General features: G+C 43.9%; 1 protein-coding gene across 3 annotated transcripts in view; it reads left to right on the top strand.

Annotated features, from left to right (window-relative positions):
- The window catches only part of NINJ2 (ninjurin 2), a 48,939-nt gene that overhangs the window by 24,223 nt on the left and 563 nt on the right, over positions 1–24,153 (top strand). For 2 of the 3 annotated variants that reach the window (XM_009923838.2, XM_069807669.1), the window contains exons 2-3: positions 21,651–21,882; positions 23,251–23,435. In XM_009923838.2, the coding sequence (XP_009922140.2) occupies positions 21,651–21,882; positions 23,251–23,414 (396 nt within the window). In that variant the 3' untranslated portion in view covers positions 23,415–23,435. Of the gene's footprint in view, positions 1–21,650; positions 21,883–23,250; positions 23,447–24,153 lie in introns of all 3 variants that reach the window. The other variant, XM_069807668.1, reaches the window with a different exon arrangement.

Genomic DNA, 24,153 nt, shown 5'->3' with positions numbered 1-24,153 from the left:
GCTGTACTTCACTCGTATTGTACCTAGCGATTAATAAAAAGACTAGATATGACACTGGTTACAGTTACCTTTATCTATTATTTCGTGCCAAATCAATGCAAACTGGCCTGACAAATCTACCTGGCATATGACCTCGTTGATTAGAATCAAGTTACATGTATCAGTTCAACAGGCTGGTTTCACTTTGTAACACATAAGTTAAGTGATGTCTTCTTGCCTTCCCTATCTCCACAAATAAAAATGAATAGATTTTTGTTAAAAAAATATTACATGGTCCCTTAGCCATATTTGTAGCATCATAGCCCATGTGCCTTCTGTCACAGGCTACCTCTCACATAGTCTATACTCTAGGCTTGCAAGGGTCTTTTATAACACTTATTTTAAGCCAGCTTTGGGCTTAAGAAATGACACAGATAAAAGTACTGAACTGTCTCAGCAACAGTCAACACATTGATCCTAGTTTGGATGGTCCCAGCTCTAGCACTTAACATCTGTGCCAAATCCAGCTATAGCACCAACTAATTCCGGCCACCAGAGCACGTCCCTGGGGCTGAAAAAGGGCTGTAAATGGCATCATATAACACAACAAATATTTTCAAATAATGTTTTCTGAAATAAAAAAAAATGCCAAAAAATCCAAATCTCACTTGACACTGGGCATGATATGGTATATTCCCTTTCCTCCTCTACTATCTGAATCCCATATCAAGTTTTCTCAATATTCGCCTTCTGCTATCACACGAACTGGGCCAGGATAATCCAGGTCATCTTGCTTTGCCTTTCTTTGAGTTAACTCTCCTCTAGACTCAAAAGTTTCCTTATTGCTCAAAGACTTATTATAAGTTAGCAAGAGAAGGCTACAAATCTCACACAACTCTCTTTTGCTTATCTCAGCATGCTGGGTTTTATTTTTTAATTCTTTATGGTTGCTGTTTATCATCTTTCATAGTTACTTGCAGGGTTGGAAGGTACTTCTGCATTCCCATGATGCCTGATTACATCATCCTGCTTCTTTCTAAACACAAAAGAGAACTATTGAGTATTTCTGTCTTTCCTGAGTCATTAAGACTTTCACCATCTTCTACTAGCAAGCAAGCTATACTATTGTTCGGAATTATTTTATTGCTGTTATACTTTAAAATGCCTTGCTGTCCCTAGGCTGCGAGGTAGAGGTTTCTTTTACTCCCTCTCAAGTCTTTCCCCTCTATATTTCCAAAGTCTCTAATTTACATAATTGCTGCCTCTTTCCTCTTTCTTCTCCTCTACCCCATTTATGTGATATATTTTTAATAGCTGCTTTTACCTCCTCACTTAATAAGGAGGTGCTGCTACCGAACATGTCCTTATTCACAATTATGAAATTGTGGGGTTTAGTCATCTAGTAAACTTTCTTAGAATAATTTCCAGTTTTCATTCACATTTTCCTGTTTAAATCTCACTGGCTCTGTCCAAGTTTCTCTTCCTGACCACTTTCATTTATCACTTTCCTGGTTGCTTTGCGAAATAAGCCATTTGAGAGCACCAAATACATGACTAGACAGAGATACAGTAACCAGAATAGAAAGTATATCTTGTGTCTTTGCTTGGGCAGGTTAGAAGCAGGACGGAAAGCTCTTGGTTTAACATCCTAACAAGAAAAAAGGAGATTATTTTCAACATCGCTTCAGAACATACTGGACTAGGTTTTAGTTCCTGTCCTAATTTAGTCTAATTACTTAGTCATTAGCAGGAGTTACTAAGCTTGCCCTGGCAATCTGTTTTCTAGGAATTAACCAGCTCTACTCAGCTTGAAAATTATTGGAAATCTGCTATAGGCACTGTTACCAAAGAAATGAGAAACTACTGGGAAAATTAGATTAAAAAGACTAGAAGTTCAAAGCAGCACTAAAATACTGAGTACTCACTTACTCCTATTAAGCCTTTCAGAAGCTTGTGTTTTATTAACAGTAATGATGATTAAATGTGCTGTTAGCAAGCTGTGTTGGACTGGGGAGTCCTGGGGGGAAACACTAAAGCATAGCATTAGCTTGTCAGATTTCTTGGAGTACCTTCGTGAAGGATGCAAAATATGTAGTGTACCCAAAAAACTAAGAACAGATGAATAAAGTTGCCTAGTTCATGCTTTTCCTTCCTGTTAAATGCTGCTGTTTGAGAATTATAGGGAAGCAAAGAGCAAGTGTTCCTGATGATACAGAAGTTTACCAGAACTGAAAGGGCTAATGATTGTGAGGTTAGAGTCTTGATTACAACTGAGTGTTGATTTAGCAAAGATGTGGTATGAATATAAAGCTAATTCTTGGTAAACTTTTTTTTTATTTGAGGGTGAGTATGATAACACACAAGAGGAGCACCTAACCATGTATAAACAGAAATCCTAAATAGCTTTTCAGTGTTTTTCTTAAATCAGATGTACTGCAATAGCTAGGGGGGGGGGGGGGGGAACGACGACTTTTGGGAAAATAGTCTTCCTAATAAATATTATACAAGCTTTGCTACAACATTATAGCTACTTACTTGATTTTAGTACTGCTATTTGTGAGGAAAATAAAATTGTTACACCAGAAAACAGGTTAAAATGGCTGGCAGCAAGGAAAAATTAAATATATAGCAGGGCAAAATCAGGGCTTTGGGGTACGCAGAAGTCAGGGGTCTGTCAGAAGGGAAATGACAGTTGTTAACCTTAAGGAAAGACTTATTCATCCCAGGCATGCCTGCAGTTATACTGTTACTTCAGGCAATATATCTGATGCAAGAGCTGAGTTTTGTGTTTTATGTATAGTATTACAGAAAAAGTAATTCCAGTACAGGAATTTAAAAGTGGATTTTTTCCATCAAACCAGCCTCCTCATATTAGCTCATTTTAAAGTTTGAAATCTTGGATAAGAAGAGGTTCAGAAATTTCTGGACTTTACTGGCTTCCTTAGCTGGCAAAAATTAACATAAAGGATTAGTCTCAACTTCCCAGACTAAAATAAAACCCATAGTGTCCTATCTCCACTAGAGTTCAATTTAGTTATCTTGAAAACATGGTGATGAAATAACACTGCAACTATTTCTCAGTTACGGCAAAACCAAGAAAGTTTTATGAAAAAAAAAAAATTGTTTAACTGAGGCAGAGAATAAAACTAGCTACTAAATATTTTCCTACAGAAAAAGATTTGGAACATACACAATTCGGTACAGCAGATTTGGTTTTCTGTGCTATTGGCAATTCTTTTTTAAAATTAAGTAATTTCTTTTTTTTTTTTTTTTTTAAGAAACATTAGTAAGTGGCATATGTGGTGATTATACACTGCAGCTTGAAAGCAATGTGCTTTTTAACAGTATTTCACATCCTACGTACATTGTTTTTCAACATACAACAGAAGATTTGTCAAAGTGGAGTGGCCGTATTTAATCTTCTGTTTATATTTCTCTATAGTTGAATGCTAAACTAGAGCCATCATGTTGTCATCATTCTTTAAGACACTGTTGCTTGGGTTTTTTATTATTTTATTTCACTGTTCCTTTACACATTCCTTCCAATCATGGGAAAACCTACTTTGAACATAAGTATTTGATTTTTTTTTTTCTGGGAAAGGCTCTCTTCTACTTCAGAAACATAGTTCTTACATTCCAAAAAACCAAGAACAGGTACTGTAGATGACTATACAACACTTGTTCTCTACCTAGACTAATACAGATTTATCCTTACTTAACCTTTGACATCCATCTTTAGAACACAATTTGAAACCTCTAAGAAAAGAAAAAATCTCTATGACAGTGGTAAAACATTCCAATAGGTTGCTTGGAGATGTTTTGGACACTGCACCCACTTAACACTTTAGTGATATGACCCCGAGAAACCTCAGGTATCTTCACAATTGGCCTAGCTTTGAGCAGAGGGTTGGACCAGATGACCTCCAAAGGTCCTTGCCAACTTAAGTTATTCTCTCTTACACATGAAAATATGCAAATACATGTAAAAATATTATCTTTTCCCCTCTTAAGAATATAAAAAAGGGACAGTTTTAGTGATCTCCCATTTAACATACACATCCTGATGCAAACATTTTGCCAGGACAGTTGAATTTGCTTCTCCAATGGTGCCAGTGAAAGATGACAATTGGTTTAAGTACCAGGAGCAACAGCATATCGCATCTTGATTTGAGTTGCTTGGCAAATGTGAAGCAGTGCACTCTCATGTTAGGATCCAACACTCTGGATCCACTGGTGGTGACGTCTGGAGTAACTGTGAAGCTTGGCAAGGTCAGGACTAACAGCAGAAGTGCAATGAGAGTTCATGTGGAAGGCAGTGCTGATGGGCGCTGATGCTGAAAGCGTCAAATATGCATGCTGTTGCTTTGAGTGGAGGATTGTTCTTCCATAAGACTGGCCACAGAGGCATCTTCCCCTTGACAGAAATGCTGTTCTTCAGTATGTGAAATAATTATGAGATGAATATGAATTGAAAATGCACTTCCTTTTGACCTACTTCCCAGGCAGGGAAGCACAGCTTGATGCCCTCCTGTTTGGAAAGGTAAAATTATCTCTCCACATTCCCTAGGCTCCGCATAAGCCTCTATTGTTTGGTACCAACCACATGGCTAATTATCATACCTACTATGCAGTCTCTTTTAATGATTTCCTTCCATCTCTTGTCAACACCCAGGCTGACTAACCAAACTGGTTTCTTTGGAGAGAAGTGTACCTGTTTACCCCGTCAATAAATACATCTCTTTTTTGTTTGTACTGTGAAGGTAAACATTCAGAATGATAGCATAAGTTGGCTCTGGGAAAGTGGCTGATCATTCTGAGGTGCTCCAGGACTGTGTGCATCTGAATTCTGCCTCACTAACTGAATAGACCTTTCTTTATCGCAAGGTTGTGGGATGGATCTTTTTACTTCACCACAAAATCAATTACACGTTTCATTAATGCCGGTGGAGTCTGGCTGGGGCCCTGAGCCTTCATGTACAAGTCCCACAGCAGCTGAAGGCTTAGAACAGGACAGTAATGCCACTTCTGTGACAATCTCCTTGCATGAAGAACATAAGCTCCAGAACTAGTGCTTTTGATACATGGATCTTCTTGCCCCTTCAGAGACGTCTGCAGCTCTCATTCTGGTGTCTGTAAGGAAGTACAGAGGATGCCCCAGCACAGCTCTTGCTGACATTACAAAGCCACCAACAGTGCCGGCACTCTGAGAACTGCTGAGAAACGTTGTTGGGTTTGGTCTCGGGAATCCTTGGATTAACAGGCGATGATTATTGCAGGCCATTTCCTCCTCCTGTGCAGTCACTCCACAGTTCTTCCACCAAAAGTAACTGAAAAGGGAGAAGCTGCTGGGATTTTCTACCCTGGATAAGCTTCCCCCCCCCCAAAAAAAAAAAAAAAAAAAGATGTATAAAAAAAATACATCTGTTTGCTGATACACTCAGTTCATGATTTTCTAGGTAGCTGTCATAACTGATGTTTTGCTGTGGCAGGGTATTACCGTGTCCAGGCTGTAAGAGCAAGCACCAAAAGGATAAAGGAGAAAGGAAAGCTCAGCAATATGGCAGACAGCAGGCTGTGGAGATTCCTAAATTAGCACTGAGCCAAGTCAGTGAGTCTGCGCAGCCCCACAGAGTGTCATGCAGCTGTACCAAGTTGGACTGGAAGCAGTAGAGAGCAGGGTGTTGCTAAATGATTGCTCAGTTAATCCATAACCTGAATAAACTACCCAGAGATAAGTGAGAGATGATGGTGTATAAATTGCCAGAACAAAAATCTTGATTCCAACTTCACAGGCAGAAGTCTGTAGGTCACAGTGAAGAATTTATGCTAGGGAAGAATCTGATCACGGGTAGTGTTTTTTCCCCGGGTATACAACACCAAAAATAATACCTTCTGCTGCAAACTTCACCCAGGATGAATTGTGAATCAGTGTACATGAATCACCTGCCAAACCCTTGAGTGCGTCAGTGATAAGAGAATACAAATTCAAAAGTGCAGGTGCCATATCAGCAGCTAGAGTGGAGCTGACAGTGCAGCTAGAGACAATGACCATTCCTGAATTCTTTCCTGGCTACGGTTTGAATTTTTCATCTCGCTTTCCACATTAAGATATGACGCATGTGAGTGATGCAAACTCTATGACAGATCTGGATGTCCATCCGAGTTCTCTTGGCTTGTCAGCGATAATTTCATTCAGTCTGAGCATCCATAGTTGCTGGTATAATCTTAGACATCACTAACTAATCTTTCCATTACTACCAGGTGTGTCCAGTGACCAAGTTACAGTTCTAGATTTGTCTAATGTCATGGGGGTTTCGGTTTTTGTGGTGTTGGGTTGTTTTTCCCCCACCACCACCTTCAGTGTAGCAATGTAACACTCTTCCCCCAGATGTCAGTTCTGTTGTCAGCAAGGATACTTAACAGGGAAACTCCTTGATGAGATTATTTCACAGGAAACTGTTTCAAAGGCATTGTTTTGTTTGTGAAAGCAAGGACAGCTTCAGCTGAACTGGGCTCTGATATTCTTAATTTATTTCTGCAGCCTAATTAAATGCATCTTTCTTAATTAATTAATTACACTAGAGAAGATTGCCTCAAATGCACATAAACCCAATCTGACTTACAGAAATGCTGAGAGTGTGCCAAGTCCACCGAAGCCAATAGGAGTTATTAATCAGTGCTCTCAGACAGAAACCCACACCCCAGCACTGCCCACTGAATGCCTGCTCCTATTTCCCCTGGGAGGTCAGTGGAGACTTTCTTCCCCACAGCTTTCAGTAGAAACACAGCTGGCCATTGAGTCAGGTACATGCCGAACAGGTCCCTGGCTGATGCTAGCTGCAGCCAAAAGGCTGTTCCACAGCCATTTGCTTAAATGTTGCTTTGGCTTCCCTGATGCAAAGCACTTGCTGTGACACTTTAGATGCATCAGCATAATGAAGCTCAGAGTTTATTTCCATCCACCTCCTTTCAAGTGACTAGAAAGACCTCAGACAGTATAATTTTCAGAAAGCAGTATTTTGCTGCACTGTTGCCTGGAACAGCTGCCTAAGCAGAGTATTGTGGCTGAGAAGTTCCCACTGGTTATACTAGAAGTTCCAGCCCTGTTAGGCTCATTAAAAAGAACAGCACTTAGATTAATGGTTAGGAGAGACCACTATTAATTTTGAAGTGGAGGATTTATAAATCAGTTATTGCTTCCATGAGTCTGAGACAGAATGCTGGACGGGATGGGTAGCAAGAACACGGTCTGCTGTGTGCTGCCGCTGTGATTGGAGGCATACTCATACAGGACACCTTGGCCCCACTAGCCAGGCAGGAACCAGCAATCTCACCTTCCTCCCCACACGCGCCTGCTGTTGCAAAGCCTTCTCACAAGCACAACTTCAGCTGCATGAGCTTTCTTAGTAGCCCATGAACGCTTACTAACTCATTTCTATTCAATAATCTAGAAAGCCCTCAACACTTTTGGAAGCATCAAACCCCATTCTCTGGGACACATACACAGTCTGTTTTTGAGATGCTGTTCCCTAACCTTTGTCATCTATGTCTTGGGATAGAAAGTGATGGTGTGTGTTCCTTCTCCTGCCAGAACTGAGACAAGTAGACCTTCACCATTTAAGGCTATACAGGAGCACTCCCTTCAGAGCATGATTGCTCTAAATCACTGTTTCAAAAACTGAAACAGGAGAACGAAGTCTATGCTTGCTTGCATTCTGTGTATTATCAGTAAGTGAGGGTGCACAGGATTTAGGTCAAGGCCAGTTTTATTTCTAAAATGCTATCTAATTTGACCTTTAGTATAGCTTTTACATAAAGCTGAAGAGCCACAGCAACAGCTGTTTGAGGAACTGAGCCCAAAACATAATACTTCTCCAAGTCCTACTGCAGTGTCCTTCCTGTGGTGCAGGGAAGAGAAATTTAAGACTTCAGGAGGCTACTATTGACATTAAGGGTACGTAGTGTTAAAGCAGGAGAGACAGTTTTACCTGGCAAGAAATTTTATTGAAGAATGTGTGTCATGTGGTTAGTATTCAATATTTAAAAGAATGCAGTCTAGGGCTACAGTGGCCATTAAAAAAAAAAATCAAATTTGATAAGAGCCAGTTTTACATGCATGACACTTCTGAAGCAGCTCTTTTTACAGAGCTGCCCTCCTGAGCTTTGTTGTAAACATTACTATTATCTTCCAGGCACAGCTTAGTCCAGGATCTTGTGTATTATTTTAACACAACATAAAAGCACAAAGTTAACTCTAAAATAGATGATTAATAGAGGGAAAAGGAGGAAGAGAGCGCACTACAGTTGCTGCGTACTTCTTTTACTGTGTGGATTCCTGCGGCAATCTATCTTAAATAAGTTATATCAGGCATCTTTGAAGACCAAACATTTATGCTTTCTGAACTCTTTGCCCTTAGACTTCAATCCCTGCTCTGCAGCTGGTCAGAGAAGTTTTCAAATTATACAACGCACTTTTGCAATACCTCCTAACCCAGGACTCTATGTAGAAAGCATATAACCCCTTTTAGTCATAGTTATATCTAAATTCATAATCCACTGGAAAAAATTGCTAGTATATTGGCAGAGGCATAGGATAACCCATTGCACTGCAAGAATTCTTGCTACCACCTTAACAATGGAGCAACCCTCTGCATTTACGACTGAGCACCACCTGCTGGTTATCTCATCTAGTTTGGCTATTTCTCCTGCCACCCTCCTCCCAGAAAATCCTCAGAGCAGATTCTAGATTTTAGGAAGACATACCGATGTAGATGTTACAGCTGGGTGCTGTAACGTGGGACTTGAGATTTCAAAGCGGAGCTTCTGAACTCAGCAAGACACGAAAGTGGAGGCAGCTGTGATGCCACAGCCGGCGTGGTTACCAGAGGGAGACAAAACCCTGCAGGGCCACTACCATGGGCGGCAGTGGGGCAATAGCCCTCTCCATTGCATCTACTCTCCAGTCAGCCTCAGAGACCAACACAAGGCAAGCAACTCACAAATAAAAAGCAAAAGCAGCAGAGATCCTTTCCTTTTCTGTGGAATTCCTGCGTGCCTCATAGTCCTCATTTTAATTGACTTTTCCCAAAACATGCGACTTTGCCTTACTCTCCAGCATCCCCTAGTTGAAATGCAAGTTGCTGATTTTCTCACCTAGGTCCTGTGTTGTGCCAGTGACCTGGTGATCTCAGTTTAACATCAACTACTCAATCCAGTTTGCCAAGTGGAACAGGCCTGTTACCTACTATTATGAAAAAATTCTGATCCTGGCACTTCAATTCTGCCACTTTGATCTTATAAAATATCTTAATGGAGATGCTTTCAGAGCCACACTGTTGGAGTATAATTTAATTTAACATTGTGAACTTACGCTGAGATGGCCAAAGGTGTTTTAATTGTTTAACTTCCATTGAACTCAGTGGAAGTTGGACAGGGAAGTCCCAGTACCATTTTTCAGAAAGAGAAGATATTACTGGCCACCAGCTGTTTCACTTTTGATCGCTGCCCAACAGTAATTGATGATTTATGTTTAACATACTGATATACCAATGGCCATTTTTATAGCCCACTATATCACTGCCCTGAATTTAGTATGGCTAGCTGTTAGAGCACTTTCAAGCTGCACTGAAGGATGGAAAGAAAAAGGAAAATCAACCCCATCCTACGAATCCTTCTGTCAACATAGCAAGCTATAAACCCAAACAATAGGATGACCCCACCCTTGAAATTCCTCCAGGAAGACAAGAGAAGGCCAAACTTAATATTTCTGATTACCAAGGAAAACCTTCTACTCTATAACCACCTTAAACCTCCTCCCTGAGCTTTACTGTACATCTTAAGGCAGGGCCTTGGCCCAGCTTTCAATTAAATTATTAATAGGAACAATAAAGTCAAAGTTTCCCAACTCAGATGCCTCAAGTTATTAAACCCATATAAAGCAACGCAACACTAGATATGCTGTTTTCAGATTTTCCTCCTGTACCCAGGGTTTTGTAAGGATGTTGTGTTGGATCTTTCCTTTGTTCTGAACATAGGAAGGGCTCCCTTGGTGACCCAGTCTGCTGTGTCCCTGGGCCTCAGTGCTCTTGAGTAAGAATACCTTACCCAGGAGTGCCAGGTTCCCTACAAGAGCTGAGCCTCTGCAGGGACTTAATTACAGAGCTTGGACCCTCTGTGTGACATTGTTTGAGATCACATTGGGTCTGCGTGGTTTGGAAAAATCTGCACCAGGAAGAAAAAAAAAAAAAGAAAAAAAATTGCTCTCTTGCCATCTTTTTTCTGCCCCCCACTCCTTCACTCTCTCCCACTGTCAGAGTCAGTCTGCTGAAGCACCTGCCTCCAGGGACTTGCATGGGAGATGAGAACATCCCACAGAGCCCAGTGTTGCTGCTGCCTTTCTGCAAGGGGACTCACCACGTGGGCTGGTACAGAAGCTTGGGTAGGGGAACTGGGTCTTGCACAGGGCTAGTTTCTTCCAGAACAAAGTTCCACAAACATTAATTGCAGCAGATGGCATAACCGCTTAGCTTGATTGCTTCCAATTTACTGTATAGGGACTGTAAGTTACATACTCCAGTAAAAAGGGCATGGCTGGGACACACTTCCCTACTTGGGGATGGTGTGGGAGGACGGCTGCAGATTAGCCCTGTGCCAGCTGTTGTTCCCTGGGCCATCAGAAGGCTCTAGAAGAGGGAGAAGAGCACCCAGAACACATGCCACAGGGCTACACAGGTGAAAGAGGGTAACTCGGCAAGCATCAGGGGGAAGGCTCTCCTGGGGACTTCAAGGAGAGCAGCAGGTTTATACACACCAGGTAGACCGTGGAAGTTGCAGGGAGGGAAACCAAGACTGAAGGAATAGACTCACCATGCAAAGACACTTTGTTTTAAAAGTTATTGTGTCTCACCCAATGATTTCTCCAATTAAAGAATTACCCTTTTTTTAGCTTAACAGACTGTTCTCATAACTCCAGTTTTACAGACTAGAGGCTTTTTTTTTTTGCCTTTTGATGTGAGGCAATTCCACCCCAATGTTCTGGCTGCTTCAGGTTTCTGTCGCATATAGGCAAAAAAAAACAGGTTCTGGCACAAAACTCACCCTGACCCCATCTGGATTTTCCTGTTGGTTCAGATTCATGTAACTTCAGCTAACAGCAGCGAGACTGCAGAGAAGCCTGAGTGAGCATTTCCTTTGCACTATCCTCCCCAAAACAATGTCTGTGTCCCCCTAAACAAAAGACACTCAATGTGCCAATGAAAGAGGAAAATTGGAGAGGAAGAGCCAAAGGGTGGGATTATTTGTTTCCAACAGTGGGCAAGGACTCAGCAAGCTGCAGTCTGAAGGAAGGGAGGTAATGCTGCATCTGTCAGAAAACTAGATCACATTCTGGGTTACTTCTGTTGCAGGCTGCCTGTGTGCTCCCAAGCAAGTTTATTTGTGCCTGTTGTAACAGGGCACCCTTGATGTGATGAGGTTGCTGGGTGCCACTTGTATCAGGAAATAATAGCATCCCCTCCTTGTGGGACATATCCCCTGCTTCTGCAGTTGAGGTATCTCCTTCCTGACTTGAACTACAGTGACAATTTTTTCCAGAAAATGAGGAGCAAAGAGTTCACCTGCTTACAAGCTTCAGAGGGCCAAAAGCTTAACCTTAGCTGCTTAGACAGGAATACCTCTAGGCCTACCCAAAGCATTTCACTGAGTGTTTCCCACTGCTTTAAAACTCTGAACTTGTAAATGTTTCCCACCAGATTGGCAGACCATTTCAGAGATATAACTTATATGTTCAAGAGCTGTCTTGCATGTATGAGCTCACTTTTCTTAGATGCCTTTTGAGGATGCCTAAGAAGTGGACATCTCCAACAGCCCATAGGATACAGGTCGAAACCAGCTGCCTTCTCTAGTGAGAATTTGTTTTAAGTATCTTCTTGATTCAGTCTTGCCTCATACTGACCCTTTTTGAAGCAATGCATGCCTAAACTGCTCAATGCTTTGCCACTCAAAGGAGAAATGAAATTTGAGCCAGTAAAACCATACTCAATTAAGAAACTTGAATATACAGTTTGAAGGGTTGATGTAGCAAGCGTAGGAGACAGAAAAGCCCTGTATTGGGTACTTCAGAAATTAGCTATGCTCATATCTTGTCCTGAAAAAATAGAGTTCTTCTAGTTGTTGGTAGCCATCCATAACTGCTGTCAGGTAGGTGAAGTTTTGTAGTGAAAGCAAGAGACTCAAGGGCAGGACACCAGTCTCATTCTGTACTCTGCCATCCTTCACTGATCTGCAGTGATGCCTTTTGGCTCTTCAGCTGACTCACTTATTAGAACATGGGTAATAGTTACAAGTGTAAATGCTCTGCACAAGCTAACAATCAATCCTATTAAAAATTCAGTTAAATTTTGAGGAACGTCCTACTTTTTTATCTCTAACAGAGTTAGGATAAGAGGCTGTAACTGAGAGCAGAGCTCCATTGTGCTAGTTACTGTACACATTAAAAAAACAAACAAACAACAAAAAAAACAAAACAAAAAAGGCATTTTCTTGGGCTGGAAAGCTCTTAACATGAGAATTAAAATAGTTTTATCCCCATTTTTACAAAGAATCCAAGACAGAAATTACACAACAGCTTAGAGCCAAGCTCAGACCTCTCCAAATCCTAGAAGTGCCTTTACCCGTACAGTCCCATTCTTGTCCATTTTAGCCACAGCAGCAGCAAAACCCTCTCAAATGCAGCTAAATGACTTGCCATAATCAATCCAAGAACAGGAGCAATAGCCTCAGTCAGACAATAACCAAACCACAAGCAGAAATGCTAATGTATTCACCCCACACAAAGCAATACTAAACCCAGAACAAACAAACATGACAACTATTCAGCCAGGCACAGAGAGATGCCATGGATGTGCTCAGCGGTGCTCAGAGGTTCTCCCACGCACGCTGCTGAGAACACAGCCATGCTCCTTTCGAGCACAGCACCTCACGTCCTCTCCAGGTTACCCATCGCCCCAGCCCTGGTGAGGTTGGAGCAGCCTTCCTTGGCACAGCAGGCTCCCAAGCAAGAGGCAGCCCCGCCAGCCAGAGCTTAATGGAAGGGCGTTAACACTAATTGAATCTGAACAGCCATAGCCATGCATCACTTTGCATTTTCTCATCTTAAAATGCAATAGCCATTTGTTAGAACACTCCTAATGTGTTTAAAATCTTTCCAGTGACAGCTGATGTTGTTTCTAAGTGTGACATTCCCAAGCAGCCTAGCACAGACCTGAGATGCTGCTCTGCAGACTTCCCTACCCTGAAGTCCATTGCTGACTACAAGTATCTGCCCTTGTAATCCCAGATCCTACCTCACTAGTTTCTGTATTCAATACCGAGTTTGGCCAGCTTTGAGGAAAAAAAACAAAACAAAAACACCACAAGCAATTGGGATTAAGGGCTTATGAAAGTTTAGATCAGCAACAGCACCTTTTTTTTTTTTCTTTTTTTTTTTTACCTCTCCTGATGGCATGAGGCCAGATGCTCAGCTGCAAACTGACACAACTCAGAGTGTGCCAGTTCTGAACAAAATCAGCAGATTCAGCCTTTTTAGATCCAGAGATTGGCTCAATTTCCTGGCAGAGGAAGAAGCTAAGCCTGGCAGTTTTTGAAGAAAGAGAATACTATGCACCCAGGTAAGACTCAATCATCAGCATCTGTTTGGAGATGCTGGTGAGCACTGCAATAGGAGACAGACACTGACCCGCAGGACAAAGACATTGTGAGTGTTAGTACACATGAAACTGGAAAAAATGCTTTGTGGATGAAAGACCTTCTAAATAATAGAGTGACAGAACCCCCTGAGTATCACTGTTTATGGATGTGATTTCATCAGCTCTGCCTGTTGAAACCCTCAGTCACATTCTCCCCTCTTTCCACCTGGACTCTAACAGCTTCCTTTCTGTGGAGAGCCCTGAGCCTTCAGAGGGTGACCAGGGACACATACATGTCAAAATCTGCAGATGAACCTGAACTCCAGTGCCTTAGATTGAGGTTTACCTGGGAAATACTGCAAGATGTAAAGTCCCCTGGGAATAAGAAAATCGCCTACCTAATTTCATCAGCTTCAGTGACTTACCTGCATGATGAATTCAGTCCATCTGTATTATATACAAAACACAAGCACATATTGCATTTCTGCAGTAGACCTTAGCTATCTCTCTCTCTACACGTCACCTGTATGAGCAGTCTCATTATTTTACAGTTGCGGAAACTAAGATCCGGGGAGAGCAAGTAGGATGCCCTAAGCCACACAGCAAATGACAAATTCACTTTGGGCTTCCTCACATGAAAAGCAATATCAGAGCAGGGCTGGGATGGTTCTGTATAGAGTTGGAGGTCACTGGGTGAACAGAGTATAAGGCACCACTGCTATATGCTTGTCCCATTCTAAGATTTTTTTTTTTTTTTTTTTGTTACCCTACACATCTGCTACAAACCACAGTCAGAGGGGAGCTGGACCTTTGGTCTGATCCGGTACAGCTGTTACTATGTTCTCTCAGTTTTAGAGATCAACCTGACCCCTCAGCACTGGATGCAAACACCCTTAGACTTGGAAGAAGTTCAAATTTAGGACCTTGCTTTAGGAATGTTTTGTATTAAAATGATTTATATGAACACATTTGCTCTTTGGATCTGGCAGCAGCCTGTGATCAGGCCCAGCTTTTCTTAATATTTTGGGCCATAAGCCATCCAGCTTGGGGATTTATTCATCTTAACATGTTTAGCTTTGTAAGCACAATGCAGTAGTTACTGTTCTGCCTCCCGGCTGCTCTTCCATTTTTTATAAACTCATTTTCTCTGCTAACCTACTTTTAATTTTTCCTTGTAAAGCTGTTTTTAGTCTTCCCTTGCTTTTTTTTTTTTTCTCTCCCCAAAACACTGGGATAAAACTGCTCTGGGTGCTAAACACTAGTGACTTGAATAGGCTCCAGCTTGTATATCCTGGCTTTGGAAATAATTGTTCCCACTAATCCTTTTGAGTGCACTCCCAGTTCCATACATTCAAAGAGCTGTCCCCCCATCACACATACACACCCAATTGCTTCTGTTCAACAATCAGAGATCATGCATCAGCACATTGTAATTGCTGGTGCCAAGCAGTTCTTGAGCCCCTACGGGCTATGGAGCTTCTGAGCTATGGATGGAGGCTCCTCCACCAGTGTCACTGCCCTTCCTGGCTTGTCCTCATCTCAACTACCTGGAAAAGTAAAATTATCTTCTATTCCAGCTCAGCCCTGCAGCCTGCCAGTCAATTCCTGGATCCCTTCAATTCAGTATCATAAATACACTTAACGAGGGAGTTTAATACAGATTTGGTAAGACAGTTATTTGAGTGATACATAATTTATGTTGCCCTGTAGCATAGGAAGCCGTGAGTGGTGTCAGAGTGAACGCAGTCAAGAATCTCGCTATACAGCAGTGCAGAGTGTCAAAGGGGGAAAAGAGTGGGGGAGAAAAAGGAGACAGCAACCCAAGGAAGGGGGTGCATGAACAAGAAGAGCTCAATAGCAGGAAGAAGTATGAAAGAAAGACAAGGTGAAAGGCACAGGGCCAGAAAAGAATGGAGAAGGAGAGAATAGAAGAAGAGGATGAAAGGAGGGAGGAGGAGCTGAACAGAAGATGCAGTCGGGGCAGAGGGCGTCTGCAGGATGAATAAGAGATGAGAAGAAGCATGGAAAGGGAGAAATGGAGAGCAGGGCATGCACGCTTGATGCGACAAGCGGGTCTCTCCAGGCTACGAGTGCCTCAGCCAGCCGGGAAGCAGAACCGACTGCCGTGTCAGCCAGAGGGCAAGGGCAAGGAGAGGTGCCCTGGCTCTCATGGGGCTCTGGTACCTTGCGACTCACCCCCACTCTTCTCCCTGCTCCCCCTGCCAGCCACAGCCAGGGGACTGCCTGGCTTCCCTGCCCACTTCCACCCCTTCAGCTCTACAGCGTGTTCGGGTTTGCTGTTAGCCTCCTGCTCTTGCATGGCCTCATTTTGGGAGGTTGTAGTGAGAATATGAGGCCAGCCTTTCAGCTTGGTAAATTGGGGATGCTCTGCTGGCAGTTTTACCCAACTGCACTTTCATCCCTTGAGTGATAGCGTCCTACTTTGGCACCGCTTAGCTCAAGGATGAAGATCCTAAGTGCTGCACCATGGTGACATCTCTGCCCAGGAGAGCTCACCAGGTTTGCTTGCAGGTGTAAGAGGAGACAGAGGAGGCAGACAAAGCAAATGAAGAGCAGGAGTTTCGCGAGACTAGAGAACATGAACGGTGCTCAACAAGCACACAGGATCTGTGCCTGCCATTTGCGTCGGCTTCCACTTCTGAAGAGGCACTGGCTCTCAGCTCCTGGAAGTTACTTTTTGGTTGGAGAGCTCTCATTCAAACAGTTAGTGTCAGTGAGCCCTCTGTTACACTGAGCAGTGACCTGTCACAGAAGTGTAGGAACACCTCAGAAAAAGATCTTCATCAGGACCAGTCCCATACACAGGAAGAGCCTGAGATACCAGGAAAGTATCCACGATTTATTTTCTGGAATTTATCCAATATGAATTGAAGGCAACACAACCATTTGGCTCTGAACAGGACCCCTAGTGAGCACAACAGATGGCTATATTAAAAGGAAAAAACCCCTAAGCACAACTGGACTAGCTGACAGCCTCCACAGAGGCTAAAGGGGGGACTGGCCCTGAACACTCAGTTTTCCTTTTGCCTGCAGCATCCATGATGAGGTTTACTATTACTTTTGTTCATGGAACACAGCCAAAATGCTTGCCGTTGTGTCAAATTGGAGAAAAACAACCTTTGCCTTGCAGAGTTCGCAACACAGTTGGTATTGACCAATGTTCCCTGTGTGTCCCTTCTCTTGCACACATGTGGCTGTGCACAAACCTGCCTCCTCACCTGCAGGCTGACACGTGCAGCTCCGCGAGGGAAGTCTGACCCACTGGGTGGGCAGACGTCTGGTCATCGCTGCTCTGCCTGGTGCTGCCGCTGATGCTGCCTGTGCCTAGGCATGGCGCGTAGGCCAAAAAATACTAAAATTGGCTCCCTTCGTGCCAAGTGAAGGGGTCAGGAGCTGCAGGGAGTGAGCTCCCCTGGAAAAGTAGAGTAGCTAATAACTGTGCACTTAAAAGTAGAGGTATTGATTGAGAGCAGGACCTTTAATCTCTCCACTTTCTGCCCATAGAAATGGAACCGTGTTCCTCTTGTACCTTGCAAGATGATGAGTCTCTGTGTGCTTTAACCTTCATCAACTGATGTTTACAAAGTACTTCTAAAGCTGCCAACTAGCAAATATTGTGGAAATACCTTGGATTTTCCGTGGTGCCTGATGCTGTATGTGTGCTCGCCTGTGTGCGGCTGGCTGTTTATCGGCCGGGATCCCTGTGGAAAGAGTCTCTGCACCTACCCCTCCGAGTGCACGGCCTGCATTCATATCTCTGTTTTCTTTGGCATCCTCCAGCATTTCCTTTGGAAATAATGGCCAATAATACAGTTTCTCCTCAGACATCCCTCTCTGCCAGAGCGCTCCCATGAAGAGGATTATCATTCTCATACTTGTGAGCCTCATGCTGTCCCACTGTCTCTTTCAGGCTGTTCTCCCCTGGGGATAGAGTCACAAAACCCACAAAGCACACAGATTTGCAATTAGATCTGCTCTGTATTTTTTTTTTCTGCTCTGAAAAATACAAGAGAAACTGTAGGTAGAAAGTGTCCAAGTAGCTTTAAGAAAGCTCTGTGCTTCCCCTCAGCCCCAAATCTGCAAGCTTTGGAAACAAATATTTAGATTAACCTCCTCCAAAAGTTTTCAGAAGAAAGTAGCTATTTCTTGTAAAAATAAATGGGTAATAAAAAGCAAAGAATTTCTCTTGAAAACTAATTTCAGTGGAAATTTTTCAGGTAGCTTCAGTGAGCTGTGGAGCTCAGCATGCCCTCTGCTGCCAGAGCCAGGTTTCACAGGCCCTGGGACCTGCCAGCTCCCTACAGCAAAATCAGAGATCAAGTTTAAAAGTAAAAAAATTAAAAAAAAAAAAAAAATTAAAAAAAATCCCATGCTTGTGGTGATATTCATCCTTCTTTCTTCCTACAAAAATTAAAAATAACAATAGAAGTGAAAGTTAAATATTTGTGTGTGTGCTTTGAGTAAGAATAAAGCCTCTGACTTATAAAAGATAGATGGGTGCCTCACTCAGCCCCTGTAGTGATCTGTATCCCTGTGCCACGTTTACACAGAAGGAAGCAGAGAGGGGATTTGCCTGAGGTCAGGCTGAAGCCAGCAGACTCTTTGCAGGGAAAGAGGCTGTCTCATATGGAAAGCCAAAACATCCGGAAACGGGACACAGGAGCTGAGCTCCAGCACCAGTTCAGCCAGTGCTGTTATGTGACTGGGCTGTACTTTTTCAAGTCCTAATTTCTCTACCCTTTAGAAGCGGGCAATAATGATACATCCCCACCTTGGGAAAGTGCTGTGTACTAGTAGGTGCTGTTTTCTAGCAGACATGCTGGCTCTGCAGCAATGCTTACAAGATGAACTTGATGTCTGACTACCAGATCCAGGTTTCCTCTCTTTGACACAATAAGGAGAAGAAAAGGCGGCAGTCCCCACTCTCAGAAGGGGAACACTTTCAAAGTGACTAGAAAGACACCAGCTCTAGCGTGATGACATAAGTCACTTTGATGAGCCTTCAGGTATGTCCTGTGACTTGACTTCGGGCTCTGTTTGCCAAAAGGGAATCATTTAAACTCCCTAGTAATCCCACATAACGCAACCCCCCCCACCCCAGCTTGTCTGGCAGTCCTGCCGCAGGGAAACCCGAGTTGCTTGTGAATCAGCTCCTGAGCCGCAGCAGTTTACAGGACTGAACTTTAAGACAAAGCAAAAGCAAAGCAAAAGCAGAAACGGTCCCACTTTGAAAAGCTGTACATGCATTGTGGCAGCTCAAAAAAAGGACTCACAGCCATGCGCTCATACTCCACAGATGCAGTGGTTAGCTGGTGACAGCTATAGCACCAAGCATCCCAAGCAAAGCCATCCTCCTGCATTAATCAAAATCCCAGGTCTCTGAAGACTCCTGGTTTGTTTAAGCCTCTTGTTATTTGAGGCTTCAGGCTTGCATTCGTAGCTGCTGGACTAGACAGAATACTCTGTAAGGGCCAAATCCAGAGGAACTGGATTTCTCTAATTTTAGCTGGCATCATAAGGACTCCTGCAAACTGGTTGATTGTTTAGCTGTCTAAATGAAAGCTTGGTGTCCAGCTTTCATTATCCAGCAACCTTTTGGCCACCTTTGTGGATCTACTAAACCTGGGCTGACAGAACTTTGAAACAGAAATCACAGTTTTTCATTACTCAGTGCAAGCGTTTCCCAAATCCAGTGACTCCACATCAGAGAGCGTGGCCATCCCTGCCTGTGGTATCATGTCCCAAACAGGGGACCATGCCATCACACTCATCCACACGAGAAGAGCCTATGTGAAAGCTGTCTAATTTCATTGCTTGATCATCTAGGATACAGTACATTGCAACTCTGCCCCATTTCACACTCCAGGTAAAGGAGCATGGGGGCAGCTCAAAAGGAGGACGTGTTTTCATTCAACAAGAACTCCTGACTTGCTTTATTTGTCTCCACATAAGCAACTAGGGACAGATGTCTCAGCCTCCTCGTACCAGTCACTCATTTAACAAAAGCTCTGTCTTGTTTGTACAGCGTCCTTGTTCTCGCACCCTTAACTCATCATTACGCAGAGATAAAGTATCAATGCCCAGCCTTGTGACGCTGCAGGGAGGAGGGCTGACTCTTCAGGAGAAATAAGGAAGGAAACACATGAAAGGAGTCAAATTTCAAACCTTGCACCACTTGGTATGGGTACCACTGTTGCAACAGGATCACATGCTTCTAAGCCAGCTGAGAGGGAGTAGTACCCAAATACAGGTTTTTAGGATGTCTTCCCAGGATCAGGTCTTTTGTGGGCCTCCTTTCCCTGAGACACCCCTATTCTGCCCCACACAGTAATGTTTAAGAAGTCTTGAACCCCTACACACTGCCTTAGAGTCCTTACGGGCTCTCTAGACTTCTACTTTTATCTCCTTCCAGTATCTTTTAACTTCTACCTTCCACAGCAAGAAATACAGGCTTTGCAAAGGAGCTGCTTAACCACAGCAACTTTACTGTTAAAAACCACAAGAATTACATGCTTTAAGCTATTAAAAAAAAAAAAAATCCCCAAAAGCACTTTCCTACCCCAAGCCAGCCCCTTCTTAAGGATCACAGTTCACCAATAGTTCAGACTGGACACAGTCCTTCCTGCCTGCTTTTTGCCATCCATCTTTCTCACATGAGGGGATCACTGGCACAGGCCTCAACCCCCTTCCAAAATTCAGCCCCAATTTCAGTATCAGACACACAACCACTTGCAGCACTCTCCAAGGATCACTGGCTTTGCTCACACTCCCACCCTGGCATAGAGAAAGCCACTCTTGCCTATGGATGCACAAAGAAACCAGAGACAGCAGCATGAAGCACTAGCCATAACCCTTCTCTAGTGCCATGCCAAGAGCACGGAGGAAAAACTACATTTTTTACTTTATCTAGTACAAAAGGACCAAAATAGGACTCACCATTTGATGTAGGCACAGTCCTACTTCCAGTACGCACCTGATGGCCTTCACTACAGCTCACAGGAGGCTGATTACGCAGAACTGAAACCTGTCTGCTACGTGGAAGTGTTGTTTTTCTTTCTTTTTAAGAAAGATCATAGCTTGCTGCAGATATATCCAAATCTTTTGTATTTGTTGCCTCTGCTGGTGGTTTATTACCAGCTGATGACACTCTGGGTGAATTGAAAATTATTGTCCCCTTTTCTATCTTTTTTTTTTTTCATCATTTGGGTCAAGACAGTTAACAGGGGAACTCACTTAACAAGAAAGATAGAGAAAAGGTGGATGGCTAAAGCAGCCAAATGACCCACAGCTTGTAATTAGATTAAGGGCAAGCAGGTGATTTACCCCTTGTAAATACCTGTTTCTTTCCACTGACAAAAAAATGTGCCTGAATGATTAGTTAAAGTTAGGTGTGATAGATCTCACCCGTTGTCTTGGTGTGTTTCAGTGCCTGATGTTTTGAAGAAATAGTGCCCCTGGTTTCAGAAACAAATACATGGATTGTCCTGTCTGCTCTAGCATCTTGTCTAGCACAGTAGCCAGCAAAGTCTTCAGAGGAGATAGAAAGCCCAGCTGCTGACAGTCTTTTGAACACCCGACCCAAAGAGAAGATCTTTCTCTAATCCCCTGTAAGTTTGAGGCTTGTCTGTGCCCTGAAGAAAGAGAATTTAATATTCCTTGCAAAATCCCTCGCTGTGGGTAATCTACATTATTGTAACTCTGGACAAGCTTGTTTTCCACAAAATTACCCAGTATTTTTCTAACCTCGCTGAGCTTTTGATCACCGCAAGTATCTTGTGCTTATTAATATCACGAGGTGACTGTGATGGGAAATTGTGTGCTCTCAACACATTTGAAACACACAACTTTGACTCTTTCCCAGGCTTTCTAGATAAACCCTGTGGGGAGATAGCAGCCCGTTCGATACAGACGGGGCTGTCGGCTTAGCAATTGTACCAGTTCACGCGGTTTCTCCTGTTTCCCCAGGGCGTGAATCCTCAGCTCCGGATTAACGGACCAATGAACATCAACCACTATGCGACGAAGAAGAGCGTGGCGGAGAGCATGCTGGACGTGGCACTGTTCATGGCGAACGTCACCCAGCTCAAAGCGGTGCTGGAGCAGGGGGCTTCCTTCCAGTACTATGCCACCCTCATCGTGCTCATCAGCATCTCCCTCTTCTTCCAGGTGCTGATTGGGATTCTCCTCATCATTACCGGTAAGGTGGCCACCAAGGCGCATGCACCCTCACGGGGTGCTGCAGGGGCAGGGCACCCCATGGTCTGGCTGGCATGGGGGTGGAAGGGAGAAGCCTCTGCCCCCAAATCATTACCCCTGGCTCCAGCCAGGGCTGCAGGAGGGTTGGAGACAGCTTGATGCAGATGGTGGAGAGGTCTGTGTTATTGCTTTTCAAAGTGGTGAGTGGGTTGGTTTTCTCTCTTGCACAACAGCTCTGAGCATTATTCCTCCTTCACTTCCCCAGTGCTGAATCCCTGTTGTAGGGAGAGCGCTGGGTTTAGGGCCTCTTGCTGCCCATCCTGTAATGTGCCCCTTCGTGCAGCTCTTGCAGATACTACATTTTAGCTGTATCTTTTGCCTAACTCAAGCTGGGGCCTAACAGAACAATTTAGGCAGAGGTATTCCCTATACTAACCTCACATTTAACCAATCCCACAGTTCTAGCGTAGACAGTACCTTAACACTAGCATTTGACAGGCTTGCCCAGCGCTCCATCTTATATAGGAGTTGCTATATTTCAGCCTCCAACACATGCCCAGTATGAAAAGTCTGCAGAACGCTGCCTTTTCCTGTATATCCTATGTGGTGTTTTATGTGGGACACTGGATCAGAGGCTACAGGAAATTCTCTGACATCTTCCTTCCCCTGTCCCACATGGCACAGCCTTTCCCAGTGGCAGGCGCAGTGGCTGGAGCCAGCTGTGAGGAGAAGGGGGACAGGGGACCACAACTGAGGGCAGGGAGCCACAAGGCTGCTGTTCGCATGGCTTATTGGCCAGACAGCCCCAGTAACCGGGGTGTTCCCGTGTCTGAACTGATCAATGCCCATCAGCTAGGGCTGGCCCCATTCAGGTAGCCAGATACCTCTTGGTCTGGGTGTGAGAAGGGCGTTGGTATCTGTGTCAGCACATACGTGAGATCTGGGTGTCAAGGAGGAACTGGCCTCCCAGCCTGAGCACAACATTGCTGACCTCGTTCCGCATGTCACCCAGCCTTCCCTTGCCATGTCCCATAGCCATGCAGTGGGGGGAGTCACATGGCACATGCCTGGCTAGCATGCAGCAGTAATTTGGCTATTTAGGGTTGGCCCATTGGAGGGCCATGGCACCTCCATGACAAAACAAAGACATGACATAAAGAAAAAAGGTGTTTTTCCTCTGCTCCATCCTCCTATGTCGTCCTAGGGCAAGCAGTGGCCCCTGTAAAGTTCCTGGGACTATTCCCCCAGCTCTGTGGCCACAGTGCCCAGATGCACTGTGAACATTCACCAGGCATGGAAGGCTTGCAGGGGCTGGGGGACTTGGAGTCAAGCTACTAATCTCCCTTTCTTTTTGCATTGTATCGCACAGCTCGTTTGAATCTGAATGATGTTGCAAAGCAACCCCGCCTGAATGTACTCAACAACACTGCCACAGCTCTCATCTTTATCACAGTCATCCTCAACATCTTCATCACAGCCTTTGGGGTGCAGAAGACTGGCCTCTACCCTACCAGGAATTTTCGACCTTATTAAGTCATGGGGCAATGGAGTCAGGTAAGAAAGGGGTGAGTTCCCATCACTGCCAGCCCCTGGAAGGGCTCTCAGCCTCAGAAAACACTGTTGCAAGGTGGAGAAGAGGAAGGCAAAGCTGCACAAATTAACAAAGCCTTTCCAGAGGCAGGTTGTTGTCCCATGAGCATCTGGGGCCATTGAACAAATTCCCTCGGAGAAGGAGGATTTCTCTTTGCTTGGTCTTTAAAGCAAGAACACCAAACATCCCAACTGCTGGGATTTATCAGCAGCAAGTGGTTTTCAGAAGGCTGCAGACCTCATGCTAGATACAGATAGCAGTTGTGGATGGGAGCTAAATTTGGGAAAGAAAACTAGGTGCGTTCTGGGAGGTATCCAAAGATGGCAGCATTATCTGAGCAGAAGAAAAAGAAGGTGCTGGTGAGGCAGGGGTTAAACAGCTCTTCTCAACAGCCAGAGTGGTTTGGCAGGGGCTGTTTTAAGAATCTAACTCTCATTTTCAAGAGAGAGTCTTGTGAATAAGAGTCCAACCAAATGCTTGTGTTCCCATGTCAGGTCAATGAGGGAATGACATGTTCTTAGGTCAAAAGTGCTTTAGGTCAAGAAGCAAAGTTCACATCTCTTGCTTACATGACCTGCAACATGTAAGCATAGTTTAAATGCAATATACTGGGGCAACAACCAGCAAGAAAGCTTGATAGATGCATGAGATGATGAGGGAGGATGCAAAGGCCAAAAGCCT

This window comes from Haliaeetus albicilla, chromosome 19 (assembly GCF_947461875.1).
Source record: "Haliaeetus albicilla chromosome 19, bHalAlb1.1, whole genome shotgun sequence".
Lineage (NCBI taxonomy): Eukaryota > Metazoa > Chordata > Aves > Accipitriformes > Accipitridae > Haliaeetus > Haliaeetus albicilla.
The sequence above is the reverse complement of the archived record's forward strand: the minus strand, read 5'-3'. Positions and strand labels throughout refer to the sequence as shown.